At 38.2% G+C, this 27,882-nt stretch overlaps 1 protein-coding gene across 2 annotated transcripts in view; it reads left to right on the forward strand.

Moving 5' to 3' along the window:
* Positions 1 to 506: 506 nt before the first annotated feature.
* Positions 507 to 27,882, forward strand: part of LOC140946275 (uncharacterized) — a 111,405-nt gene continuing 84,029 nt past the window's right edge. Inside the window, exons 1-5 of one of the 2 annotated variants that reach the window (XR_012166831.1) lie at positions 507 to 765; positions 2,309 to 2,370; positions 12,078 to 12,141; positions 14,695 to 14,841; positions 15,235 to 15,491. Coding sequence is in view for 1 of the 2 variants with exons in the window: in XM_073395368.1 (XP_073251469.1) it covers positions 708 to 765; positions 2,309 to 2,370 (120 nt within the window). In the remaining variant the exon portion in view is untranslated. Of the gene's footprint in view, positions 766 to 2,308; positions 2,371 to 12,077; positions 12,142 to 14,694; positions 14,842 to 15,234; positions 15,492 to 27,882 lie in introns of those variants that run through there. The other variant, XM_073395368.1, reaches the window with a different exon arrangement.

The raw sequence follows: 27,882 nt of genomic DNA on the forward strand, positions 1-27,882 counted from the left end.
AGTAAGATAGCAGTTGCAGGACATGGAACAAGATACCTTTTTAGATTGACTTTTTCCCGCATTATATCGATCTTTGCGATATAGCTTTCCCAGTGTTTGTTCCCCAAACGGATTGAAAAAAAACTCACATAACTCAGACGATAGTTTGCCGATTAATTGTCTCAGTTCTGCAAACCAACAGTGTGTTCAGCCGGTTTCTGTTACTGTCTTCTTCAAATTCTCCAAATTATCAGTGAACCCAAGTCGAGTGAAGTGGTGCATTTTCAAAACATCCCACAGAAGCCACTCTCTGGAGAGAGCTCAGGAAGTAAAACTTTTCCCCCAGTGGAGCGGGGAGGGACAAAAATCCGTTATGAGCATGAGCAGTGAGACTTGTAACTTCTGCACATGCGCGACCGGATGTCAGAAATTTTCTGACATCCGGTAACGGCTGCTTCCAGAGCCCCTCGTTTCCCGACCACGTGACCAAGAAACGACGGGCTCTGGGGACGAGAATGCCGGCGAAGTGGAATTCTTACATGTTCGACCATCTGTTAAACTCAAATTTGTGAATGCCAACGAAGGAGAAATTGTACGAGTACGTAAGAAATGCAACTCGTAGAAAGAAATGTTACGTAAACCAGGGATCAAGGAAAATGTTTTTGACTGTCCCGGCGAGGTTTGCCATTGTTTTGATCGCCAGTAAGCGGCAGTAAGTTTGCACAAAGATGACTGAGAAATTAAAAAAGAGCAATGTGCTGGAGTTTGGGCGACTTTTCTTCGATGGTACGTAAACGATTTACTTAAACATTACGTTGTTGTGGTTAAGGAGGAGCATATCTTTGTAATGTAGCCGAGGGATAACAGTTGTTGACCGTTTCTTGGTGGCGAGAAAGCCGGCTTTGAGCGCGATAATACCAGTAGCCTGTGAACAGGCTCTCTGTTTGGGGAAAGGGTGAAAAAATCGCGAGGAGAGAGAAGGGAATCCCTCTCCTCGCGATTTTTTCATCCCCGTCCAAAAACAGAGAGCCTGTTCAAATGATACCAGAGACACAAGAAGTCATGAAAGTCATAAACTTTGTTACAAATCTTCGTGCATCTTCTTTTGTTCATAGCCAAAACGGATGAAAAATTACGGAGATGGAAGTTTACGAGAATTGAATAAAATACCTTTAGTTTAAATGGGAGCCTTGAATATTCGGAAACCACCTTGAAAATAGGGAAAATGTGAGGATGTTTTGAAAATCCTTTTGCAAACGATGCTATTTATAGCCGGGACGCTTCGTTCGTTCGTTTTCTTTTGTTCATAGAAAAAAGTAGAAGAAAAATTACAAAGGTAGAAACGAGAATTGAATAAAGTATGAAATAATCTACCTTTACTTTAAATGGGAACCTTAAATATTCAGAATCCACCTTAAAAATGTCCAAAATGTAGGGATGTTTTGAAAATCCTTTTGCAAATGAAGCTAAATGATACTTGTTTAGATCCCAGACCTCTCCCGTCACTGCACATGCGCAGACGTTGTTCAGCTCTGTCGAACATGAGTCAAATGGCGGATGAAAGATCGTATGACATCGCTGTTTTTGCAATTCTCGTGAAGTTTTTAACCTGGAGATGTTAAAAATGATTTGCAACGGTCTTGCAATGGGAGGCCGTGCAGAAATTCTACAAGTATGGTTGTATTTTCACTTTGATACGCCGTGGGAGCTAAAATTGTTCGATGAAGATATCACCAAGTGCCATAATTTTATGCATAAGCTTACATGTGCTATTTAACAATTATTCCTTGAGCTCGAATGGGCTCTGAGTCAATAACCCATGAGGCCGAAGGCTGAATGGGCTATTAACTCAGAGGGCATGAGGAAAACAGAACAGAACGCAGCATTGATAATAGACCACTAATTGGATTTTACTAAATACAGTTATGCCACTTTCTCACCTATTTCTCATACATGTGTTTTTTCCTCCTGAATTTGCAAGGTAATCCATTTACAATTATCTCTTTATCATTTTTCAAATTAACCATATGAGCTCGTTGTTATAGTCACCAAAGAATATCAAAGTGAAGTTGTCTCAGCACGGCAGGATTAGCACTTGACTGCAGAGCGGGAGGTAGCGGATCCGGGGCCGGACCAATACTCAGGGTCTTAAAATAACTGAGAAATGAAGGTACTCCCTTTGCAGTGCAAGTGGCTAGACCTTCCCGTGGCTCTGATGACCACATAAAATGGTGGTCCCGTTTCCAGTTGGAGACATAAAAATAGTGTCTCAAATTAGTACTTTCGTTTTAAATACCTTGACACTCAAATAAAGTGCTTTTTTTTTCAGGTGATTGTTCAGTTGATTGTTGGATGGGAATGTGCAATGTGTTTGCCAGCAAAGTGATTCAGGTACATACAGCTGTACTAGGGAATCCAAATGTGAATGTTAGCTTTCTTGTAAGTTTTCTCCTCTCCCTCTGCTGCTGTGGTAGCATTTCTCATTTATAAGAGAATCATTGTTACCACTAAAAACAATGCAATGAGCTAAAATGAAAATAATATTATAAATTGGCAGCTCTAAGGACAAAATTTAGACACATTTTCAAGTGAAATGCAAGAAAAAGATCATAGTGAATGGTTGGTTGGGCTTCTGTGTAAGCCTTTGCTTTTTTCTGTTTCCTTTGTAATCTACACCTTGCATAGTACTGGAGACTTCCATAAACTTGACACTACATCTCTGATGTGTTGTGTGACATCAGTTTTGCATTTTCACATGGTTTGATTCTGTTGTACGAGAGCCCAAATTATGACAGCAGTACATGTATTTTGAAGTACACTGGATCAGTGCATTGTGTACACATCATGGAATGTTATTAGGTACTGTAGCTTCAGTTTCAGTTTCACTTCATTTATTTGCCAGAAAAATACAGTCATTCAATACGTTGCATCAAGGCTGCTGCCTAAGAAAATTTTTTGGCCCTAAAATAAGAAGTAAGGAGCCTGAGCAACATTTCTTGGTGCCCGTTCAAAAAAAAAAGTACATGTAACTTTATTAAACGTGCAACAACTGGTGCACTAAAGCATCACTGGAGCACTGGAGAATCAGCTAAGGAGAAATGCTTTCAATGTACATGTACATGTAGATTTAAAAAGAGAGATAGTAGCAGCACTTTGTAAATTGAAACATTTTGCACCCTGAAATCTTATACCAAAAAGTCCTATATTTGTGTGGGCAGGAAATAATGCAGAAAGTATTAGAACTTCTAGTAATATAGGAATGAACTTGATTTGCCATTAAAAGCATTTCTTTGAATACATTGGGAAGAAGGCCAATTTCCTAAAAGCGCATAAACTTTCTAATTTGAAGAGAGTGCATTATTTTGTAAATATCAGGTCTTTGGAAAATCATTAAATATACACATAGGAACAGTACTTGAGCATCAAAAGTTTAATGGCTTCTAGGAAATAGGCAACCACTACAGCAACGACTTAAGAAGTAAATCTGCACTGTTTCAAAAGTCATCACCTTGTGCAATTTGCTAAAAAATTTAATGTTGGCAAGCTTTTCTCTAGTTGAAATCTCAAGGACTGTACATTTATCTAAGTTCAGAGAAACAAAAAGACAATTTTTATCTTGTGTCTTCCATACAGACACAAAAGTGTAAAACATGAAACAATTTAGGAAGTTTTGTGTGGTAGTTGTGTAGTGTTAGTGATAAAATGTACGAAAAAGTGTGATACATTGCAAACTTGTTGTTACGCTAATGTAAACAGGTCTACATTGTATTGTTTTTTCACCATTCTTGCTGTAGCTTGCATGGGTCCAGGGTCCTGTTTGCACTGGCTGTGTATAAAAGTCGGACTGGGTACAAGGGGACAGGGACATCGATTGGGACGTGTGTGTGGGGACTTGGGACTTGGGGATGCGAGACGAGAGACTTAAGGACATCAAGTGTGAGACGCAGGGACGTGTGGGACAGGGACGTGGGGACGTCAAATATAGGGACACAGGGGATGCGGGATGTGAATGATTATCGCAAAAGTCGGAGGTAAAATGCGATATCTCATTCTTCGTGAAATTGTGTTATTTATGGTCAACATTAGGTTCCATCTTCCAAAACCACATTGGAGACCTTATGATGTTTACACGCAATATTTCTTTTTAGTATATACACACTCAGTGATCTTGGTGATTCAAGTAATCTGATTGGTTCGCTATCTTGGACTATGACGTTATATTCACTGCAAGAGGCGGTGAATATAAAGCAAAACAAAATCGCTGTCATGAACTGGGTGTTTTGCCAAGTTTCAGAGTAAGAACTTTTTTAAGATACAAGAATATCCCAGAGTTGATGATTTTGAAGGTAAGAAAAGACTTCATGGTGTTAAAACAGCGTGATTTTATTGCAAAGTGATCATGATTTACTGTAGTTGACTTTCATACGCTCGAAGCAATGTTTTTATTGACCAGTGTACAAAAGAAAACGAGGCTGCTATTGTCACTGTTTTGTGAACTTGGGATTTCCTTGCACGATCAACTTTGCCTGAAAGTATTAATAAGTTAATTTCTGGAGAAAAAAAGGAGAGCAAATATTTTCGAAAATTGTTCGTGGCAGCGAGTTAACATGGCAAGGAACACTGCACTGTAGATAAACAACGCCCACCTTGTTCGTAGCCACTGTTGACAGCATTTGCAAGAAGCGACCAAAAAAAACTGTCTCATTCACGGTTATTTGACAGAAGAAAATAAAGCTCTGTGTTTCTTCTCAGAAAGGGGAGTTATTTAAACTTTCAACATTTTCTTTTCAATCATTGATGCTAAAGCTTACAAAAAATTAAAACTACAATTTGCCATGTTTGAAAATACTGTAAAGATCCAACTGTTGTGCATCTGCTCTTTACGGCTACATGTTCACGCATTAATTCACCCGTGAATCAAACTAGTCGTTTTTTTCATAATTTCCTTTCTGATTCTCTTGAGATCACTTCATATGTATATACTAAAACAATTATTCACCTCAGGCTCAGTTAATATTGTTGAATAATCCCCTCGACTTCGTCGGACTATTCAACAATATTGTTACTTCGCCTTCAGCGAATAATTGTTAAATAATAGGAGTAAGCGCACTGACTATCCTAATTAGGGTTAGGGTTGATTTCTGCTGTCGCGTAATTTTTCCATGCCTACGTGTGTAAAATTTACGTTCACAAATAAAATAGAGGCAATGTCTGAAAGGTCGTGTACGTAAGCATAAAAGTAGAATCTCACTCAACTTCACGTTTAATCTCAACAATTATTTATATCTTTCCTCTATCTTATTTACCTGATTAAAATGTACTTGCGTTAACGTGCATAGCCAAAAACGTGTCAGTGGAAATCAACCTTTAAGTACTGTTAGCAAGCATTTACTGTTGGGTTTGCCACTAAAAATATGTAGAACAAAATAAATATTGCTACAATAGTTGAATCCCCTGTGGATTAACAATAGTTCAAATACCAGTCATCCGTTAGAAATGAAAAATTATATTAGATATCTTGGTATACTCATTGATTCGAACCTTTCGTTTGTCAAAAAGTCAGTAAAACAATCAGAATTATCGCCAAGCTCAGACATTTTGTTCCCCGTCATGTACTTCTCACTTTATACCACTCTTTAATTTTGCCTTATATCAGTTATGGTATCTGTGCATGGGGTCATGCTGCTGAAACGCATCTTCATAAACTACTGGTTCTCCAGAAGAGAGCCCGTAGCCTAATGTTCTTCGCTGAACCAAGAACTCAGTTCCGTTGTTTTTAGAAACGAAACAGTTGCCGATATTGTTCTTGCTATTTGAGCAAATGAGCCTTTTAATGTACGACGTCCATAATAATCTCGCTCCTGATAACATTAAGAACATGTTCACGAAACTGTCTTCTGTCCACAGTTACCGGACTAGATCTGTTACTAATGAAAATATTACTATGTTGAACAAGTTAGAACTGAAAATATGAAGCAAGCCTTCTCTATTTCCGGTGCTTTAATTTGGAACAGTATTCCACTTTCTATGAAAACACTTAAAAAAAATCAATTCAAAAGCGAACTAAAGAGAAAACTCTTTGAAATACTGGAAAAAGAGGACGACTATATTAGAGTTTCTGATATTACAGGGCAATTCTCAAATCGTAACATGGTGTGCTTCCGTATGAAGTACAGTCTGCCTTCCTGTCTCACTCTGGCTATAAACCACACGACAAACTAGATTGCTTCTAGGATTGTTCGTTTAACAGAATCGTGATATATATATTTATACAATTTTCCTTTTTCTCTTGTACCCGCCTTGAATAGCCTTCGCTAATTGCGGGCACAAGCTTTGTAAGCTATATTTAATTTGAAATAAACTTGTTGTTGTTGTTGTTGTTGTTGGATTAGCAGTACAGGCGATGGATTTCGGAGCTAGCACTTCGGGGTTCGAAGCTCGCTTATATATGCCACTTAATTTTTTATTTATTTGGAATTGAATGCTGTTATTCTACTAAAATTTTGGCGACCGCAAACCACCCTACCCTGCTTTGGGTTCCAATATTCTATTAGCAAGAAAACGAGGACAATGGTTTCACTTTCTTCAATGCAGGGGGTCTTCGCCGAGTCTTCACTTCGTAAACAGGCATGGAGGAACCCTAAGTTGCCTTCACCAAGACATATTCATGAGGAAAGTGACTGATATCGCATTTACCTCCGACTTTTGCAATAATTATTTACAGTCCGTGTCCCCTGCGTCCCTGTATTTGATGTCCCTGAGTCCCCATCCTGCACATCCCCGCGTCCCATACTTGATGTCCTCAAGTGCCTCGTCTCACGTCCCCAAGTCCCGAGTCCCCACACACCCGTCCCAATGTCCCTGTCCCCTTGTCCCCGTCCCACTTTTATACACAGCCGTTTGCACTTGTCCTTTTGGGGATTTACTACCCTTATATTGTTGCCTTCATCAACATTCACGATGCTTGCAAACGTAATTACGGAGGTATAGTTCTGTTCAATAAAGCATTAAGAAGAAAAAGGAAAAGTAGAAATTGAAGATGCTTCTTTCTTGAGTGTCTGATTGCCATTCCCATGCTCTGATCTGGACGGCGATAAATTAAAGCACAAGAGAGGAATGGGTTCACTACATCAACTTTATGAGAGACCAATTTACATGTACTTATAGTAAGCTCTTCCAATCCAAATTTCTATTGAAAAATCAAGCTATGGTACAGTGTATGGAGTTTAAAGCACATAGAGAATCAATCATTGATTTGCTAATGTGTTTACATTGTATCTCTGTGTTATGAATGTTTCGTTGACTGACAAGTGATGTTTAATCCTGGATTGCAAGAAGACCTCATGCTAGCTTAAGTTAATGTAATAAGTTGTGTGTACAGTGTACTGTCAGCATTTTATTATTTGCATTTGACAAAGGAATAATGTTAAGAACAAAGATTTTACATTGTACAGCGGTTCCCAATAATCCGCACCCTCAAAAGGTTTTTTTCTGTTGGTTGAAACTTGAGTCTTCTTGGATGTCAATTAACTGTTTGCATTGTTTTTTGCCATTCTCTGCTAGAGAATGTTCTCTCAGTGTTTCACTGGAAGAGCACCCACATGTCCAATATACACAAACGGATATGATTCATCATAAGATAGAGCTGATTTGATTCTCTTTGATAGCATGACGAATGATAAGAAGTTCTCCAACCTAACAAATCCATATTCACATTCCACTCTGCTAATACATGTCTTTCTTTTCTTTGACTTATTTCTTGGCAGATTTCTCACACCTTGTGTTTTCGTACAATCAAAAATTAATCTTACAAGTAGCTACCTGAAAACCTTTGTATACATGTAGTAAAGAAAGAGTGTTTCAGCTATTTCATTCAGCCATTGTCCATTTTGCTTCAACTTTATAATCCTCCATCTCAGCGAAATTGGAAACCCCTTCATTATCCAAAAATGTTCTTGCCCAACCTTGTCCCCAGGGTTCTCTCCTACCAGTCCCTGCGGAGTGAGAGAGAGAGAGAGAGACCCTGGTTGCGTCTGGTCACGTGTCTCCAGAACAAAATTTTTTCTGAGGGAGGAGCCTTTGTCTCTCAATTTTGTCTCATTCACACAATGATCACAAGGGTCCGCAAGAGCAAGATACATTTGCTAACTCTACAACTATAATGGAAACTATGGAAAATTTCTGCCTAAATGGAAATGCCACTAGATAAACAAGTTAAGAGAAATCAAAACCTTGTGTTCTGGCTAACCAACGACAGCAATGTTTAAATTGAAGGGAAAATCCCTCTATGTTAAACTTGCATTGAAGGTTTGCCTGACAGTGGCTGCTGGTAATCGGGCCGAATCAGTGTACTGCAAAACCTACACCATTAGGGCACATGAGAGCTCTGCTATAATGGTAGTCTTGAAAACACATACATGTACATCTGTTTTCTGTGGCCTCCACAACATAGAAATGGTAATTCAAATCCAGTGCATTTCGATTGATATGAATACCACTGCGCAAATTATTTTTGACTGCACAGGCAGCTAATCCGCAATTTCCTCTGCATGTGCCAAAGCATCCCCGATAGATTAATATCCCGATATTCTGAAGTTCAGTACACTTTCGCTGTCAAAGGATTTTGCAAGGGTTATGTTTTGGCTAGTCATGACCTTTAAGACAAGGTCAGGTACGTAGTTTCATGGCTGCACTTTCCATCTACACGTACTTTATGCTCTGCAGAGACAAATCTCACACTTAATAAATATACCCCTCCCCCAAATCGTTTGTTTGTAATCTCCCAGATTCTAGGAGACACAAAACCAGACCTAACCTGGGTCTCTTGATGGGTGGGAGAGAGAACCTGGGAATGAGGTTCGTCCTTGCCATTTTTTGCTTGTTGAGTGAAATAATTATTTTCTGTTTTAGAGCATGGGGAAAAACAATAGAAACAGTTGATTGATTTTCACAGAACTCAAGTTTCAAGTGATAGAAAAAGACGTTTTGAGGGCATGTGTTATTGGGAAGCACTGTAGTGTACTTCAGGTTTTCGTTATTATTTGTTTTGAGGCCGAAAATTGAACGAAGCTTGGACAGATGTGACAGTGAGTGAATACTTTGATCATAGAGCGGTTTTCACTTGACTGTCGTAAAACCAAAACCAAAGAAAATACACTACCCAACCAAAGAGCGTAGTAAAACCAAAACCAAAACCAAAACCAATCCCTTTCGACAGTCAAGTGAAAACCGCTCTAATCATTTTTCTTTCATTTGCTATTTATTATACAATAGACACTGGCCAATAATAACCTACCAATACTATTTTTTGAAGTCTGGCAAAAGAAAAAAAAATATTGTACAATGGAGGTTCTTGTATTTTGGGGTACTTATTGGTACACTGTAATTTTTTATTTACCTGTAGGCTAAATAGGTTTTTAATTAGGCTCTTAATTTTTATTATTAAGTAGATAATAGATTGTTGACTACCGAAATGAACTTGGGTTTGGTCTTAAAAATACAATATTTATTCACAATATTGTATCCTTATAATGACTCTACAGTTGCACATGTAACAAAGCTGATAACCAAACATAATAATACAGTTTGGTCAGTATGTTCTTGTTATACTAAATTTCACACTGTCGACGTTGCACTCCTTGGTTAAATTGTTTACACTGTATCATACCTTAACTTAAACCCACACATGAGAACCTGCTTGATCTTGTGAATTGGCTGTTAAAACAGGCTCTTGTATTTTGGGATATTAAAGTGGCAAATTTCTGCCAGGAGGTTCTTAATCCCGCACAGGTTCTTATTCGCAGGTGTTTATTGTATTTACATAGAATTGCTCCAAACATGATTGTAATTGTTTCAGTTTAAACATTTTATTCTACAAAATACATCCTGAATCTACATGTACATGTATACTCATGTAAGGTCATGCAAGAAATAATGTAAGCTGTGAAACTCAATCAACATTTCAACAATGTCTTCACTAATATTTAGTTACCTAAGACTTTTGCAATCTCTTGAGGAAAACCCTGTTACCCTTCAGTACTAAGCACCTCTTATTCATGTAAACAAAGTTTATTTCCATAAATGAATGGGTCTAGTTTTGAAGAGTTTGAACTTTTGCTGGGCAACTTGGTTTTCATTGGGTCAAAGTAAAGCAAGGAATGTTTCTAAAATTTGCACTCCAGACATAATAAATAAGTAACTTATAAACTGATTAGACTCGATGATTTAATGATTTGGAAAACCTGTCGTTTCTTCTGTCATCTGAGATCAGGTTCAATTAATACATTTGTTTGTTTTGCTTTGTAAGTTTTGCACAAGCATACATGTAATGCCTTTCAAATACACCTAGCTGATAAGTTTCCTGTAAACAAATGAGCACTGTAAGATGTCTTTCTGAATAAAAATGCTGATAATTCATCTGGAGAACCTTTTTTCCAAAACATTTATTATTTTACACTAGATATCTGTTGAGTTGAGCTGGAATTCAAAACATCAGAATCTTATCAATTGTTTTTCATTTTGTTCATCTTTGCTGTTCCTTTGACCACTGATTTGAAATTACACGCACTTTTAGTATACATGTACTAGCACCTTGTTTTTATCGCAGTTTCTGTTTATCTTAAACCCTTTTGGTAAGCATTCATATATGCTGCACCAAGGAAATCTTGTGTACTGCAGTGGTACCCTGTCTTATACAGCCACCTTGGTAATACGGTCAACTCATTATTACGGCCACTTTTTTTCGGGCCAGCAAAAAGGCCATACATTTTCTTAAAAAAAAGAAAACCCTCATTAATGCGGTTACCTGTTAAAACAGCCAGGTCTTTAAAATCCCAAACACTAGAATCTTCTATAATTTCACCCCATTTATATGGTCACTCATTCGAAATTTAGAAATTTTAAATGCGTGTGACATGTGAATTTCATTGACCTACATGTAGTTAGTAAGCAGAGCCTGTTCTTGTTTTGTTTTTAGACCAAAATGCATTTGTGACGGTTTAATTATGGCTGATTTTTAAAAGTGTTCTATGTTGTGAAGGAAAGTTCCAAGTACTGTTTACAGGTTCTACATTCTGGCTGTTCATTAAAGAGAACAGTTGTCACTCAAGAAGTGTGAATGCAATGTATGGTGTATTTGTCACAACAGCCTCAAGTCATGAAATTTGACCCTGCCCTGGTAATAATTATGGTCACCCCGTTAATACAGCCAATTTTTTTTTACCCATTGGTGACCGTATCAACCGGATTCCACTGTATATAAATAGCACAAAGATTTATACAAAAACATGTAATGCTCACATTGATAGTGAATAAATCAGTGTTTAAGCTTTAACATTTGTACAAGTGTAAACACAACTTTTTTGTCCAAAAATAAGTAAATCTTTTTCTATTTCATTTCACTTATCAAGATGAATATACTGTACTGTAGTTAATGGTCCACACTGTTTTCCTTACATTTCGATCCTTTCATGGTACTGATGAGGAAAATTTATTTAACATTACAGACCCTTTTCTCTTAGAAATCATGTTTTGTTATTCTTAGAACCTTTATGTGTGATTGACCTGAGTGATGTGTTAACCCTTTAAGCCCTAACAGTGATCAGCATCAAATTTCTTGTATAATCAATTATTTTATAATGCAGATTACTTTTTTAATAATTATTATTATCTGCCATTCAGCAGCTAACCCACCAATGTTTTTGTTTTTATAGCATAAAAAGGTAAAGTGCATGCCCTGATTTGTTGAGTTTTGGTTATTTGCCCATGAGTACAGTGCAAGCTGGAGAAAGCTGGCGGGCACTTAATACATGTAAACAAAATTAATGATTATCCCCTCTTTCTGAGGGTTGGTGGGCACTTAATACATGTACAAAATTAATGATTATCCCCTCTTTCTGAGGGTTGGTTTGTCATGCCATAGTTTCTCATGGTAAGGTTAAAAATTCACAGTCAGAAAACACAGACGGAAAGAAGAAATTTAAAAGTTTCTTGTGTTCTTGACGTGGAAGGAAAAAAAAATCAAGTAACTACAAAATAATTTATTATTAATTTTTGCCTATCGAAGGAGTTAATCGTTTTCTCTGTTTTCTTCACAGCAGAGATCAGCACGTCCAGTTGTTAAACAACCAAGATATCTGTAACAAAGTTTTTAAAGGATTTAAGGTACCTGATACAGTGAATTGAGCTTTACAGTCAAAGAATGTCTTGAAATGAGAATTGATTCTTAGAAATCTATAATACAATGTAGGAGTAAGAGTGTTTATGCTGACTTGAAATACTAGACCAAAAATTAAAACAGGTAAACAAAATATTCAATAAAATATTGCTGATAGAGAGGAGGCTGGTCATTCTGTGGATATCATGTACCACTACACCATACAGTGTAATCATGAGTTAACATGTGTACACCTGTACGGGTTGTATTATTGTAGTACATGGTGTAAATTAAACGTAAAAGCTGCTGCTGCAACATTGTAGTAATGAATATTTCTGTGCAAATGCTTAAAGAAACCTTGCCTAATGTTCTCAGTGTTTTTTTATTGTTTATTTACAAATACCCTAACAGATTATAGTGGAATGTTTGTCTGTTCAAAAATTAGCCTTGGGTACATGTTTGACCCATAATGGTTTGGAAAAATGCAACCAAATTCAAAGAAAGGTAATGGCTCCACTTCATGTACATGTATGTAACAACAAAGGAATAGTAACTGTATTAGAGTATTTTTATTCTTCTACAGTTTTTGTAAATGTTGGGGGCAGGGGGTAAACGTTAGTGTTTTAGTCAGCCATGTTGAGTTTTTTTCCCTTATGTGCAGTACAAAGGGTAAGCTGATCCTCTGACAAAGGACAACAACATCAACAACTACAGTAACTAGACTTAATTATGGATGGAGCATTTGAATTTTAAGTGATGGAGAGGGGCCATTTTTAGCCTTCATAGCTGGCGGGATTGAAAGTGTGCACAAAGTTTTGGTAGAGGAGCTGTAAAGCCATGTGGAGAATAAGGAGGAGACGCTCACTTCTTGTGGCTAATTGCCTCAAAAAACTCTCACGCACAAAAACAATCTGGCCAGTTATGCGGGTCGGAGATGTTCAGTCTGCAGAACTTTTTTTCGCCACCCACAACATGCCTGTGAATGATTTTTATTTTTCAGGTAAAATCCCATGAACTATTTATTTTAAATGCAGTTGCATACACATCATTCCCTACATTTCATCAGAAAACTGAAAATGGTTAGAATTACAGCTCACAACACTTACAACTGTACTATAAAATACCTTTTTTATGTGGCAATGCTTGTACTTGTGACTTTTTTCTTTTTCCTCTCTTTTTTTGGATAATTCACAGAGAGTTCTGTTTCAATATTATTTTTCAGTGTCTGATATAATTAAGGTGGTTACCCATGTGTCATGGGAAGTTAAAGGTCACTAAGACCCTCTTAGAACCTAAGTGGCTTGGGGCATGCCCCTCCCTCCACCTCCACCCCCCCCCCCCCCCCCCCCCCTTAGAGAAAAGGAATGAAATCTACAATCCATGACATTTGGTCAATTGAAGGAATAACGTTCACATGTTGTGCTCGACCTCCTTTTCTCTGTTCCTTTCAATGTTTGAACTTGGACAATTCCACCAAAAAATCATTACAAAACAGCACTGGAAGAGGGAAAGGCAGGTACCAGAGCAGTGTAACCCAAGCTGAGTGTCCTTGATTGTCAATCCTCTGAAGTACACTTTCCAACACAGACAAACTTTTAAGCAGGGATTAGAGGTCCTGCGGTTTCGTGATCGGGGGTAAGACATGTCAACATTGATTTTGTTATACATTTCTCCCTCTTAATACAATTGCTTTTTTATCATCAAATGTAGACAATATGGGCAAAGGGGGAAAGTTTTAAAAGACAAAGGTCTTTTTCTTGTGGTCCAGTCGGATTACCACCTCCAAGTCGGGTTGACTGAATCAATTTCTTGGTTTTGCTGAATGATGACTCTTAGTTTCTTTAAATGGAATGGCAAGTCTCCATCTTCTCCTGTAATGGGATTTTTTTTGTGTGCTGATGGCAAAGCAGATTTTGCAAATAAATTTCCATATGGTATTGTAAATCTAAGTATTATAGCAACCATTACCAGGTTAGAGACTTTCTCATAGCTTTAGCAGACAGGTAGGCCTTGAGGGGGTGGGGAGGGAGGGATGGAGGGGTACTCCCATCAGTTAGGTTTATAGGTGTGTTGAACAGAATTAACAGGGTATTCTTTAGAGTTGTTCAAACTATCCTTAAAGGAGATAATTATTGTTTTTGGTACTATGATCTTTTTGTAGGATTTAACTACATGAACATGTGTATTTAAAAGAATTGAAAGTGATGATAATTTTCTGTGTGTGGATAATATCGTCCCCCTGCTAGAAGAGGCCTGGCTTTTCCCTGGTCTTCTGCAGCACCAGAGAAAAGAGGCTGCTAGCAGGGAAGATAATTGTTAATACAGCATTACAAGTTATAATGCCAAACAGCTGGAAAAAAGTTGTCTTTTTACCTGTGTATTTATATAAGGAAAGGGTAAGCAAGGCATTAAGTTTTGTTATTGGTTAGTTGTATACATTTTATGCACACTTTCTATCCAACAAGGCCTTTTAGACATCCAGTGCAAGTGACAATACTCAGAGAGGAAACTCTACAAAGAATGAGCTGTCAAAGTGAAATATTTTTGTTTTCTGTTTACAGTCACGTAAATACGGATTTCAAGATTGCAGTGCCATTGAAGAGAAATATCACACAAATTACAAGCACATACAGTTAAGAACAAGTTATTTATGCACAACTGAAACCACTGACCCAGTGCAATGGATTGAACAGCTGTACAATGAAGATGTAAGTTAATCATTAAAAATTAAACTAATACATTGCCAGTGTGGCTTTTACGGACTGTATGTACATGGACACAGTATTTACTACATAGATTTTGAGAAAATCTGATATTTCTGGTTGCTGCCACTTTGAAATGGAGAAGTACCTCTGAATAGTATACATGTACATGTAATTATTGAATATGTTAACGGCAACACACACTTCTAGACTGCATCACTGTACAGCTGCAAGAGACTACTCACCATTAACCCACAAGGTTGTGCTGGTCGGAAGTGGTGGCCGATGGGATTGTATTTGTATGCAGACAATAATTATTTTTATTGGACCGGACGTGTTATAGGCTGGGAGGAGTGCCTACCTTATTTTCATAGATGATTTTTTTTTTGTCTTTTCTAGGGAATCATTAAAAGCAACAGACGCCATCTAAAGCAATTACTGATGCCCTGGTTTTTCCAATGCAGGAGGGAATAAGAAAAAAAAGTAGACAACTTGATGGAATGGTGTTGTACACAAAAAAATCAATAGACTTTGAGGAATGTTTACAAACCAAATAAAGTAGCACAATTATACACTTAATTTAAATAACAATATTGTACTTGCAAATGTACATTGCTTGCTTATAAGCAATAAATTTTCTACAACTTTTGACAGTACATGTAGTTTAATGTTGTACTCTTCTAGAGTTAATGAAGCCGCATGACAAAATATTATTGAAAAACCATAGGGAGATCATAGCCCCGTCTCTGTTTCGCTGTTTGATCTCAATGGCTCCTCTTACTTTTCATCTTTAATTCACTGGCTAACCTTCTGGCCTGTTTTGTCCAGATATTCATGGCAGCGGGAAAGTGTTGCATTTCAGATTTTGTATTTTGAGGCTCTTCTTACCCATATTGGTTAATCACTACCTGGAGTTGTACTTTAAAACAGATTCTGGTTATAGCTTGTGGCCCATCAGACATCTGGTATGGCAGATTTAAGCAATAGGAAACGTTTTCCGCGGTTTTACGCAGGCCTTGCCCAAGGAATTAGCAGGGTAATTCTGCATTTTTTTACACATGGTTTTTTCAGCATATTACTAGTATGAGGCTTACCATAATATTATGTTCTCATGTTATTCGTAATTAGTAAAAAAGGGCTCTTGAAATTAAATATCTGTCTTAACTGACATCTGTTCCTTGTTTGCAGCCGGGCAGGTTACCGTAAGGACTCCGTTTTATACGTGGTTGCTTGCGCGTAGTGTTAGTCTTGATCATAACCATAACCAACAAACAAGTAAAAAAGTCAAACTTACAGCCCAAATAGCTCAGATAGATCCGCGAATATCCCGCGCCATTTTCGAACACAGCTTCTTCCAGAAGTTTTCAAAATGAAAGGGATAGTGGTTCTACTCAACCGATTTTCAAAATTAAAACGGAGTCTGTTCGAGAAAAGGTCCATCTTTCGTTTGCTGCGCGTAGGCATTTTAAAAGCAGTGTAAATTTTCAGAAAATCTCCTTCGAAAGTAGACTGCATACTAACAGAGGCCGTTTTTGCTGTATTTTCCAGTTCAAAGGGATAATATTTACGGCTGTTTTAGTCTCAAATTGCAGGTACGCCATTCTTCAAAAAGCGGCGCGTAGGTTTTTAGAATTTGGCTTTTGGAAAGCAGGAAAGCAAGTTTTATCAGCGCCACCAAGCTTATTGTGAAATTTTCTTAGCCAACTCTTATTCGGATTCGGCGCTTCGCTGAATATGAATAAGTAATGGCGTCCCTACATTCTGCGCGATGGTTTGGAAGTGGTGTAAATAGATCATTTCCGAGCTCCCTCGGGCTTCTGTATCAAAACGAGGGTAAGCGCTCAGCCGTAAGTAAAAAAATGATTTTTCATTCTCATGCAAATAAAACTCATTTTCACAAGAAAGGTTGTGCACTTGGCTTCATTTTGTGAGGATTTTTGTAACTCGGCCTATTACAAGTCACACTTTTGTGTTGAAGTGCTTCTCACAAAAAGCTTTGACTTAGCGTCAACGTTGTGCGATAACACACGTAAAACTGCATATGACGATCTAGCTAAATACAGTTTCAAAATGAACGTTATGAACGGCATGTAAAATATGCCTCGAGTTTGATAATTGGGCGGCTTTCATAATCTCAAGAACACAAAGATTGTTGGTTACTAAAACGAATTAATATTGGAAAGTTTTCCTTGCCATACTGTCTGACTGTGTATGTCAAACTCAGTGGCAAAAAGCAGCCATTAACAATTAAAAATAACACGTTCTGAGGTTAAAACTGTTACATTCATTGGCTTCTCGACCATGCATACGTATTAGTCTGCAATTCTGCACCTAGCTACCCTAGTAAGAAAAGACTCGCCAAAGTGCAAATTAACACTCCTTAAACCTGTAAGAGACAAGCTTGTCTTCCCGAAGATTTTACGACCATTCACCTAAGGGTCGGCTGGGTCTGGGCAGGCGTCACCCGAACAAAAGGTTTATTCTTTTTAAAACCTTGGCGCGTAGAAATCTTCCAAGATTTGACAAAATTTATTTTCGGGAAAGTAAAGAAATCCCAGGGTTTTCTAAAATAGTTTCGCTCGGGAACGAGCCAGGGCAAGAGAAAACAAGACAAAATCGAAGCAAACAACAGCGCTAAAGAGAATAGCCAGTGTGGCAGGTGCAAAAAGGGGAGGCGGAGGGGAGAAAAGCGTGAAAAAGAAAAGGGAAGGGAGAGCCTGCTTTTTGTATTCCGCCCACCAATTTTCATACTAATCCGATGACGACAACTGTAAATACATGACCAATCACAAGCAAGGGGGCGCTTCCCAGCATGGTCCAAACTGAATATTACTTTGTTTACCGGAACGAAGAAAATACGACATTTTTACTGTTCTGGCTCCCGCAGTAAACATGACAAACAGTAACCAGTTTCGTGTGAATACACAAAACTTTTGGTCTTGCCTCATCAAACACAATTTTTTGTTTGGGGAAGGGGAAAATGCGATTAATCTCATCGTGCTATGTTTTAAGAAATTCGTTAATTTTCTAATACACAAATTTCCTCTTAGCCTTGGCAGTAGTGGATCATGTTAATCTTTTCTATCCCAGTTTGCAGTTTATTGTCACTTCTTTGGTGTTACAGGTTTCTGATTTAGCAAATCATATATTTAATTTCTCTTTCATTTCAAGCTTGATATTATCTCAAATGCAAAATAACGACTCAAAGTCTTGCAAGAGAACTCGTTTTTATTCACTATCCCTACAGCAAAAATACAACCTGCACTCGCAAGGTAGGTAAAGGCGCACCAAGGCTATGCATATGCACCTAGGCTTAAACGGGTTGAGCTAAATGCGGTTTCTGTAGCATGCAGTAACTCCCCCCCCCCCCAAATCCCCATGGAGAGAATGCTAGTCCATGGTAGGTTTACGCATGTCGCTGGTGCCAATTTATAAACCAGATTGACCAAGCCTCTAACATGAGCGGTAAGCATACTCTAAAATGAGCAAAGAGGTCCCAAGACGACGCCTACTGTTCAGAATAACTTAAGGACGTTTATTAATTATCCTTTGCTATAACGGGTCTTGAACATATTCTCCTTAGCCTGACTCATGCACCCTCTAGAATGCCTTTCCCTTAATACTAATAATTACTATAATTTCTTTAGGGGTATCAATACTTTACAACAACATCGAGGGTGTCTTTTATGACCCGAAAAAAGAGACGCTTGGCATCTCTTACGACCCCTCTTCTTTCTTTAGAGGAAGCCCATATTGTGTCTTCTTTTAACATCCCCCCTCCCACCACCACCATCACAAACACGCACCCTCGACTTCGAAATGCTATATGGCGTAAAATCTAGCGTTTGTTTTTCACACGTGCATTGGGACTACGGACACGCTCATCTTACGTGTACAATTTGATCTGGCAAAGAGACTACCCCGTGGACTACGACAACCGCTTTTCCACTGCACTTGACTTTTTTTTAATAATTTTGCCTCTTTTTGTATTCTTTATTCGCTATTGTTGTTCTTGCTATGAACTAAGGTGCTTTTTAAAAAAAATAGATCAGATGTGAAGTGACTACCTTTTTTCAATATTCTCGAGAATTTTAGTGCAAATGAACGCGAACAAATTTTACGAGAATTCCTGAGAAACCCTGGGATTTTCTGGCCAGGTCAAGAGAATACAGGCAATTTTGAAACCAAACACAACGTCAAAGGGAAAGGCAACGACAGCAGATCGAGAAAGGCGACGAAACCGCATGAATACGTTAGGAGATGACAAAACGAGAAGCAGAAGCACGTTCCGCTTTTTCAAAAAAATAGCGCCGACCGAATTTAAGGAATTTAAGGTGTAAGGAAAAGGTACCATTTTTGGTACGAGGAACGGAGAGTGGGGCTTTAGAAGCGGGGGGGGGGGGGGGGGGGGGGGGAGAGTCAAACCTAATTTGTTTATCGCCTGGGGAGAGTTAGCTTTTCTTTTTAGACAAACTGACTACCTCGCTCCCTTTTTCATCCAATCTATATCACCATTTAGTGACACACCCAGTTCCACTTTGTTTTTGGCTAAGTTTTTTGTTTACGTCACCTCTGGCTAAAAATTTGATCGAAAGGATCAAACAGCATTGTCTTTGAAAATAGCATCTGGTGGATCAAACAGCATTGTGCTTCAAAATAGTAGGAGAATTTTCATTGATATGCTGCACCTCTATGGCACACGCGGGGAATACTAAGATATGGGCGAAAATAATTTCTCGTATGCGAAGAAGTGCATAACCGGGTTTTTGTCGCTGAGGGGAGGAGGGGGGGCGGGGCAAAAAACGCAAGTATATATGCCCCCTCGGGGCATGAACGCATAGAAAAGCGACCTGATCAGTGATCCTGGTGTTGGCAAAGCATTTAAATACCACACTCAATACCCAGGGGTAATGCAAGGGTCCCAGGAGGGAAAACGTGCGAAATTATGGGGCCCGCGTGCCCATTTCGGAGCAAACATATCAATGAAAATAGCATCTGATATATAAATCACAGCTTCTCAATCCCTCTACAGAGGCCAAACTACTTTATCAAGTTGATAAAACTAATTTTTTGCATTTCACTCCCCACCACCGCAACACCACAGTTTCTGTATTTGGAAGCTAAACCCTTCATTCAAAATCAGTGTTCACTTGGTACTACACTACGTACCTCTCAGAATCAAAACATTCAATGCGTAATAAGTTCCAATCTAAATGTTCTAATTTAAAGCCGCCCCTGTCCTTTCTTTGCGTTTTGCTTTTTTGACTTGCAAGGCGCTAAAATGCTGTCAACTGTCTCTCAGCATTAATTAAATATGGTCGTTTCTTCGATAATTTTCTCTTAGCTAAAGCTGGCGATATAAGAGAAGCTCGGGCTTCCACCTCTGCCTGTCTTGCAATATTTGAACTTCACGGGTCCGTTTTAAAGGGCTGGAGTTGAGTTCACTGAGTAGTGAAGAAGGATGCTAAATCTGAATTTACGGCATATCCATAAGATGGAAACCTTTCGTCCAGTGAGAATAAAAAACGCGTCACGTTAGATAGAAAACAATTACTGTATAGTTAAAAAACGTAAGACGATTCACTGAAAAACAAAAGGAGTTGCTGCTTCCTCTCTTATTCTCGCTTTATGACCCTGGGTTAACTTAATTCACTTCCAGTGAGTAAAATATTGGATGGTATAAAGAGGCAATTCAAGAAAGGAGAACAAGTTTTTAACTGGCCGTTTTTATGCTGGAGACGTTAAAGTCGTCTGGTGTAAGACCGGGACGCATAAAAGTAGAGGTACACATTTTGAACAAAACAGAGTTTTCTGAAAAGAACAAAACACTGAGTAGACTCTTCCCAGTCGTTTTCGGACTGTTTGGGCATATAAATTCGTCCCAGTTTACGCCGTCCAGTTTATAGGCTAGGCCCATTTAACGTCTGAGGCGTTAAAGTCGTTTGTTAATGAGTGCGTCTAAACAACGCACTTAACAGAAGACGTTAATGTCTTAGGTCGCTGTAGTTCGACGGTTTATTCTAAATGAGTTCCCTTACCATACGCGACATGATACTTTGCACATTGCTGTCCAACCTTCCCTGAAAGCTATCAACTGTTTTTGACAGACGCATTGTGACGAAACACTTATCTCACGTATTGAGTTAGGTCTGGCCAAAAAGCTACACCAACTGCCTCTCCACTTGATTTTCCTTTATTTTTCTTTCTCCCTTGTATCTCTGTTGTACGTTGTTGTTACGAAAACACAAACTTTTCTCTGGCAATCACGAGCGAGTAGATCTAGTTCTAGTATTCGGGTACAACTTGGGATCAATAGAAGGATGCTGTATTCTGATGCGAAAGTGTTTTTATACGTGTTCCTAATTTTTGAGTAAGATGTGTACCAGCCCCAGAACCATAATGTGAAAATACTTTGCTGCTATTATTTATCTTTACCAAAATAATAATTACGGTTCAATCAATCCGTTCTTTAAGGAACATTTGTTAAAATGCTTTAAGAAAAATCAGCTTTATTAGCCCAACGACACCTTAAAGCAATGACTGAATTTTCAAATTCCCACACACACCAACATCAAAGCACGATTTTATAGGTAGTACTCAAAGTCTGGCAACTCGTTGTAGTTTGACCATGGAGACGGTGGAGTTTGCGTTAAATTTCGCTTCAAGGCAAGCAGATTTTGCTCTTCCATCGTGCTAAATGAACCTCCCAAAATTTTAATAAAAAACGCAGTATTTGTAGAAATTGAGTGTAGTCTACTTGGTTATTTTATTAAAGGCTATAGATGAGTACAAAAAAAAAAAAAAAAATGAGCGAGACGGGATATGGAAATTATACCGAGTGATATATTTCCGAAACCTGATCTTGATTCTGATTGATAACGGTATGACCAATAGTTATTACTCGAGCCAGTTACGAATTTAATTAGGGCTATGGACACAAGATTACAAAACCGTGGCTGAAGCCATTGCCACACGTGCGTTATTTGGTACCATGAGAATTTACAAAATAGAAAGATTATGAGACCTTTGCAGTCTAAACGACGCTCAACGATTGCTCCAAAATGAAGTTTTAGTCTAAAAAACTAGGCAGCCATAGGAACATTCAGTAACAAATCTAAACTCACTCATTTTCCCATTGGTAGCGAGGAGGGCGTAATCCTCGGAATTCGTATAGGGGTGTGCTGCACGATTCTCCAATTCGCGAGCCTGTTTCATATGTCCTTTTTAACACCCGTTTTCAGACCTATAGCTTCCTAAAATCTATAACCCTTATCACAAATAGCTTTTTGACGTTGTATTCGGTTTGCAAAACCATCAACTAATTGTAGACCTTGTCCTCTTGAAATCAGCATATATTTTAAAATGTTTGATATTTAACAGTATTTAACACTGAACATTGATTCATGCACAAAATTCTAGACTAAATCAAATCAGTGATCAAATTGCATATCGTGCCGTAATGAATACATCATGCTTATGCACTAATCAATCCCTGCATGGCGGTTATATGGAGAATAATAGAACAAAACAATGATAACAAACTGAATAGAAATACATAGACTAAACGTATAGATACTATAAGACTAAACTATTGGTTCCTAAAAGAAGGTTATTTTTTAAAGTGCTACGAGCAGATGCTGAGATGACAAGCGTTATACTTCTCCATCACCAAAAAAATGATGGAAAATTAGGTAATTTATCTGGAAACAGCGTTCATTTGGCATAATGTATTCATTATAAGTGTGAAAGCGTTTTTTTTTCTATATGGTGATTAGGTGACCTACAAAACACATAAATTATTGCCCATTTGCCACAAAGGCAAGCAATTAACATCAATATAAAAGGTAAAATACGGTATGCGAAAAAATAGCTCTGAACAGACGTGCAAACAATAAGAGCACCCTTCTATTAAATTTTTGATTTTGCATGCATCGAATCAAGAGAATAACTCTTTTAACTAAATGGCTTTCTTAGCCATAAATGTACAGCTATTGTAGGTCTGCAACTCCTTGAGTGTCCGAGCAGTAAAATAAGTCCTGTAGCACAATACAGGGGATTGTGAATCCACCTGTAGCACAATTCATGGGATCGTGACTGTCTAGTGGACCATAAGTACTCCATTCGCGATCAAAGAAGGATTGCGAAGACTTATTGCGGCGTATTAAGTAGAGAGGTACGTTTCTGAGGACGAGAAATTCAAGGCCACCTTTTATTTCTAGGTGTCAGTGGAGGGAGAGATGGATGCGGCGAACGTAGGAAAGTTGACACTTAAACGATTTGACGGGCTGCATTTCATCCCCACCATAAAGTTATATAAGTTTAACAAATGGCTTTGCCAGCTTGTCCAGTTTTGTTATAACACAAAAACTGCGAGAGCGTCCTTTTTCGGGCGTAGGCTATAACACCAGGAAAACCTTAAATTATTTCCTCATTTCGGAAAGAATTAACTTCAAATGTCAGCGAAAAAAGTAGCAGCTCAAAATCTTAATTGATAGTAATTGCTTATGGATCCATTATTGAAATCGCTCAAAGACCCGAAAATACTAAAGCAAGTAAGAACAAGACAAAGTTTTTTTAAAGTACGATTTAAATGTGCAATGTCAATTGCTAACGTGCCTTGCCTCGATCTATTTAAGGATCCAAGGCTCGTCACTCGTACAAGAAAGAAAGACGCCATCAGGGCAAAATAAGAGCACGATCTCTTATGTACGATAAACGCTTAATTAATTAATTAAAGCACGATTTTCGGTGTTGCCTACATTAATGCATAGTGTGGCAATTCGTCATAGTTTGACAACGGAGACGATGGAGTTTGCGATAAATTCCGCTTCAGTGGAGGTGTATTTTTGTTCTCCCATCGTCGTGCAAAATGAATCTCCTCGAATTTTAACGAAAGAACGCGGTATTTGGAGGAACTGAGCATAGCCTGGTTGGTTACCCATTAATAAGGGCTATCAGTGGGCACAAAATGAGCGCAATGGTTAATGTTAAAGTTTATACAGACCGATATTTTCGAAAAGTCGCTCTTATTGTGATTGATAACGGTATGAGCAATAATAATAAAGCGAACCAGTAAAGGCTCCTTAAGATTACAAAACACTGAAATAGTTACCATATAAGTTGTCGGTTACATTTGTTAACTTGGGCATATAATCATAGAAAGATTATAAGCTAACAAGGGCAATGCAATGTGAACGACGTTCAGCGATTGCTCCACATGTGATTGCTCAAGTGAGGTCGATGAAGTTTTAGTTTAAGAATTAAGCTAGGCAGATACAGGAACACACACTGTCTCGTAACACCCAACCTTAAAGAGTCATTATCGCCCACAGGCTCTTTTTAGCCTACTGCACCAATTTTGTAATATTTGAAACAGCAACTAAGAAGGGTATTTTTATATGCGGCCACATGCGCCTTGTACTAGAAACTAACAGTGAGTTTAATTCTGCAATGTATCAGCATATACTGGCACCAATATGTGTCTTAGCACAGTAATACTGTTACTCATGTTATTCAGAATAAGCAATAATGAAAGAAACTACTAATCGCCCCATGTAAGGCAATCAGGATTTCAGAATCCGAGAATTTTTGTTGGAGGAATCTGGAATCCTGGGCTTTGGAATCCGAAATACAGCTCAAGGAGTCCGGAATCCCACTAACGATTGGAATCCAGAATTCAAGTTCCACTGACAAAAACTGGAATCCAGTACCTGGAATCCAGAATCCACAGCGTGGAATCCAGAATTCAAGACTGTCGTGGATTTCCTTATATGGGGTGATACTAAACACTTTAAAATGTGTATTACCCTACATCTTTTCGTTTTGCACTGGTGTGTAACTATCCGGCTTTATGTTCCTTGTACGCTAGCCGCGTAGGTTTTGAAACCGTACGGATTCTTATAATTATCTGTTGTTGCTTTCGCATACAAGTGTTGTAGTCTTGTTAATAAGTAACAGACAATGCAAAAAAGATTCAAACTTACAATATCCCTAGCCTAGATAGCTTGGAAAATACCCCAGGCGGAAGCTGTTCGATTTTATTGTTCTGTAGGTACCTGCAAGAATAAGTTTAATTATATCATGACTGCGTATTTCATGACAAAGAATGTTCAGTGAAAAACAACCTTATCCTAGTCTATTTTACTACTATCGTTGTTGCTGTTGCTGTAGAACTGACCTCTGCATGTACTGGTAACTTTTCATGCGTGCATTGAAAACTGGTCATTTTTTAACCAAAACTTGAAATTATGCGTTATATGGGATTTGGAATGTACTTACACCCAATATTTCCCACCCTGAGGTAAGCTAGCTTTTAGTTTTAGATTAACATAACGAACCAACAAGCTACATTCAAGTAATTCGCATAAATCCAAGGTTTTAAAGAACTGTTTTGTTGAAACTAGGAAACGCATTTAAAAGACAGCCAGTCAACAACAACAACAACAACAAAAAAAGGTTTGAAAGGCATGTTTTAGCGGGCTACATAAGCTGCATAAGTTACACATTTGCTGTTAGGTCCTCTTTACAGAAAAAAAAAACATTGATCTTAAACGTCGACGTTGCAAGAAACCAGATGTAAAACTGAAATAGGACGATCCAATTAAATCCAGTTGTAAAATGAATTTGTCTTGTGCAACCATCACTCAATCATTTAATCCAGGCAGCAATTTGCAATTGTTTCTCCAGAATTTTCAAGTTTTAGCTGATAGCAATTATAATAACTAAATGTAATACCTAAGTTGAAAGAGTTTTAATTGCGTACAATAAAGAAGGGGGCAGGAGTCTTGGTGGTAGCTACAATCGGCGACAAAATTAGTTGAGACACTTAATTCGCCCTAAAGGGGATTTCTGACGTTTTACTGACTTCAAAAGGGGAAAATTAGGCTTTTCCTCCCCCATTCCCTCCATGCAATGTTGTGCCACTGTTCGAGCTACCTTTAGAAAACAACAGACATCCCACCTTTGAATGGAGGGGAGGAGGGAGGGGTGTGGATTCTTTTGTTCTCTGAAGTTACCCTATTTGCGTACAATGCCTCAACAGTTTTGTCGCCGATTGCAGTCCAGTAATAGATTTATCCTTCCTTGATGACCATGACAAGGGATAATTATAAGACCTCATCGTGAGAACTTAGAACTTGACAGAAATGTCCCGGAAATTTCCCGGAAATGGGCCATGGGTACGCTTAGAATTGACTAGGCCACGAGGTTGGAAGCGAACTCATATCGTCATAGGTTTATGCGATGCCTCTTTCGTGTCTGGCTAATATCAAGGCACTGTTTCAGTACAGCGGAAACAATTCAAACGGTTGCACCTGCGCACGACCTGCCCTTCTCATCCATTTTTGATTTACTCAGTATGTTGTTTTCAGGTCCGGAAGTAGCATGTAACTGGAAATGAAATTATTGCCTATTGACGAACTTTTCGTGATGACTTTTTCGTTTTTAATGCGATGGCTCCGAACTTTGCGGGGAACAACAGATATCATTCAGCAATAAACAAAATATTTTTTGCAAAATTAGCGCTTAAGTAGACCCTGCTGTTTAAGCAAAATCGTGTCTAGTAAAAAACATTGCTGATATTTTTGACTGCAAATTCTAGTATCGGCTTTTATTGATATAACAAATATACCAGAGAAATTTCAGCGTAATTGTTCGAGCGCTACTCCGTAACTAAAATTCGTTCAAAATTCAGCTGTGACATTGTTTTGGAATTTCAAAAAATGTATTTCCCTGAGTTAAAACGAGCCACCACTTCGAATTTTCGGGACAAGTAATTCCAGTGTTTGCCTATTCTTAAACCAAATCCGATTGTCAATCGGTATATTCTTTAAAACGAACTCTTTAGTTTCAGAAGCACTATAAATTGCTCCAAACTTTGCTCTGAAGTCGAATGACTTGTTCCTCAACATTTTTGAAATATTTCGGCTTAGCAGTATTGGCTGAAACTCCTGTTACATACATTTTGATGTATTGCGATGCATCTTCAACGGCTTTTACTGCTGTACGTTGCCTCCAATTCAAAAAAGACATTGGTTTTGTAAGCTACTCTGCATCAGATAGAACTGTCGAGCACCTTTGTTCATGATTACCCTCCCGAAAGCAAAGCCAGACACTTAACATAAACCTGGAGACAGAGATGTTGGACTAAACTTGAATGTGTTAACACAAGCTGTAAAGAAATTACATGCAAACTGTAATCAAACTGAAATAATCAAACGAAAAAGTGCAAAGTGACCACAAGCATGTAACAACGTCAGCTTAGAATGATTCCCCTCTCAGTAAAAATCTCACCCTTTTAGTGCCATATCTCCATGACAATTGTCAATGGATTTACAGTGAAAACAATAATTAACTGCTGTTCTTATGACTGCAGTAAGTATGAGAAAAACCTTTTGAATTTTAAGCAAGAGAAAACCAGCAAAGAGAGTCAAACAACGATAAGGACGGGGGGGGGGGGAGGGGGTGGAAGGGGATTGTGTTCCACAGATATCGAAGGGAAGCCCATGGTAAACCGCTGTTTTGTTGAGCTTAACGCGAAATCATAGGCATCAAGTGTTCATGTCACAACTTGTCTCTGATTGGCTCAGCAAATCATACAGTGTGACAAGGGGTCACATACAGGAAGTAACCCGTGAAAGGAAGTGAACTGGTTTATTCTCCCTAAAAGGATTACTGGTAAAAACGGGTTGTCACATTAACTTTAACTTATCCTGTTGTATAAATTAGCTTCTTATATCTTAGTTTGTTTCTTCTTGTTTATGTTCGTTATTGTTGTTGTTCTTGCTAGAGTGCTTTGAAAAAAAATAGATCGGATGTGAAGTTACATATTCCATATTTATTGGGCAAGATTGAACTAAAGGAAATATGCCCACAGGATAAAAAAAAAGTTTCAAAACAGAACGGGTTTATGTCCAAAAGGGAAAGGCACGAACGGGATACTTGGATTCATGCGGGGAGCCCACCCAAGGGAAATAAAAAAATTTGAAATACATACATGACAAAAAAACTAATTGACATGAAAAATCTATTAGTTGTAAAAGAAGAAAT

The sequence above is a fragment of the Porites lutea genome, chromosome 1 (genome assembly GCF_958299795.1).
Source record: "Porites lutea chromosome 1, jaPorLute2.1, whole genome shotgun sequence".
NCBI classification, from domain to species: domain Eukaryota; kingdom Metazoa; phylum Cnidaria; class Anthozoa; order Scleractinia; family Poritidae; genus Porites; species Porites lutea.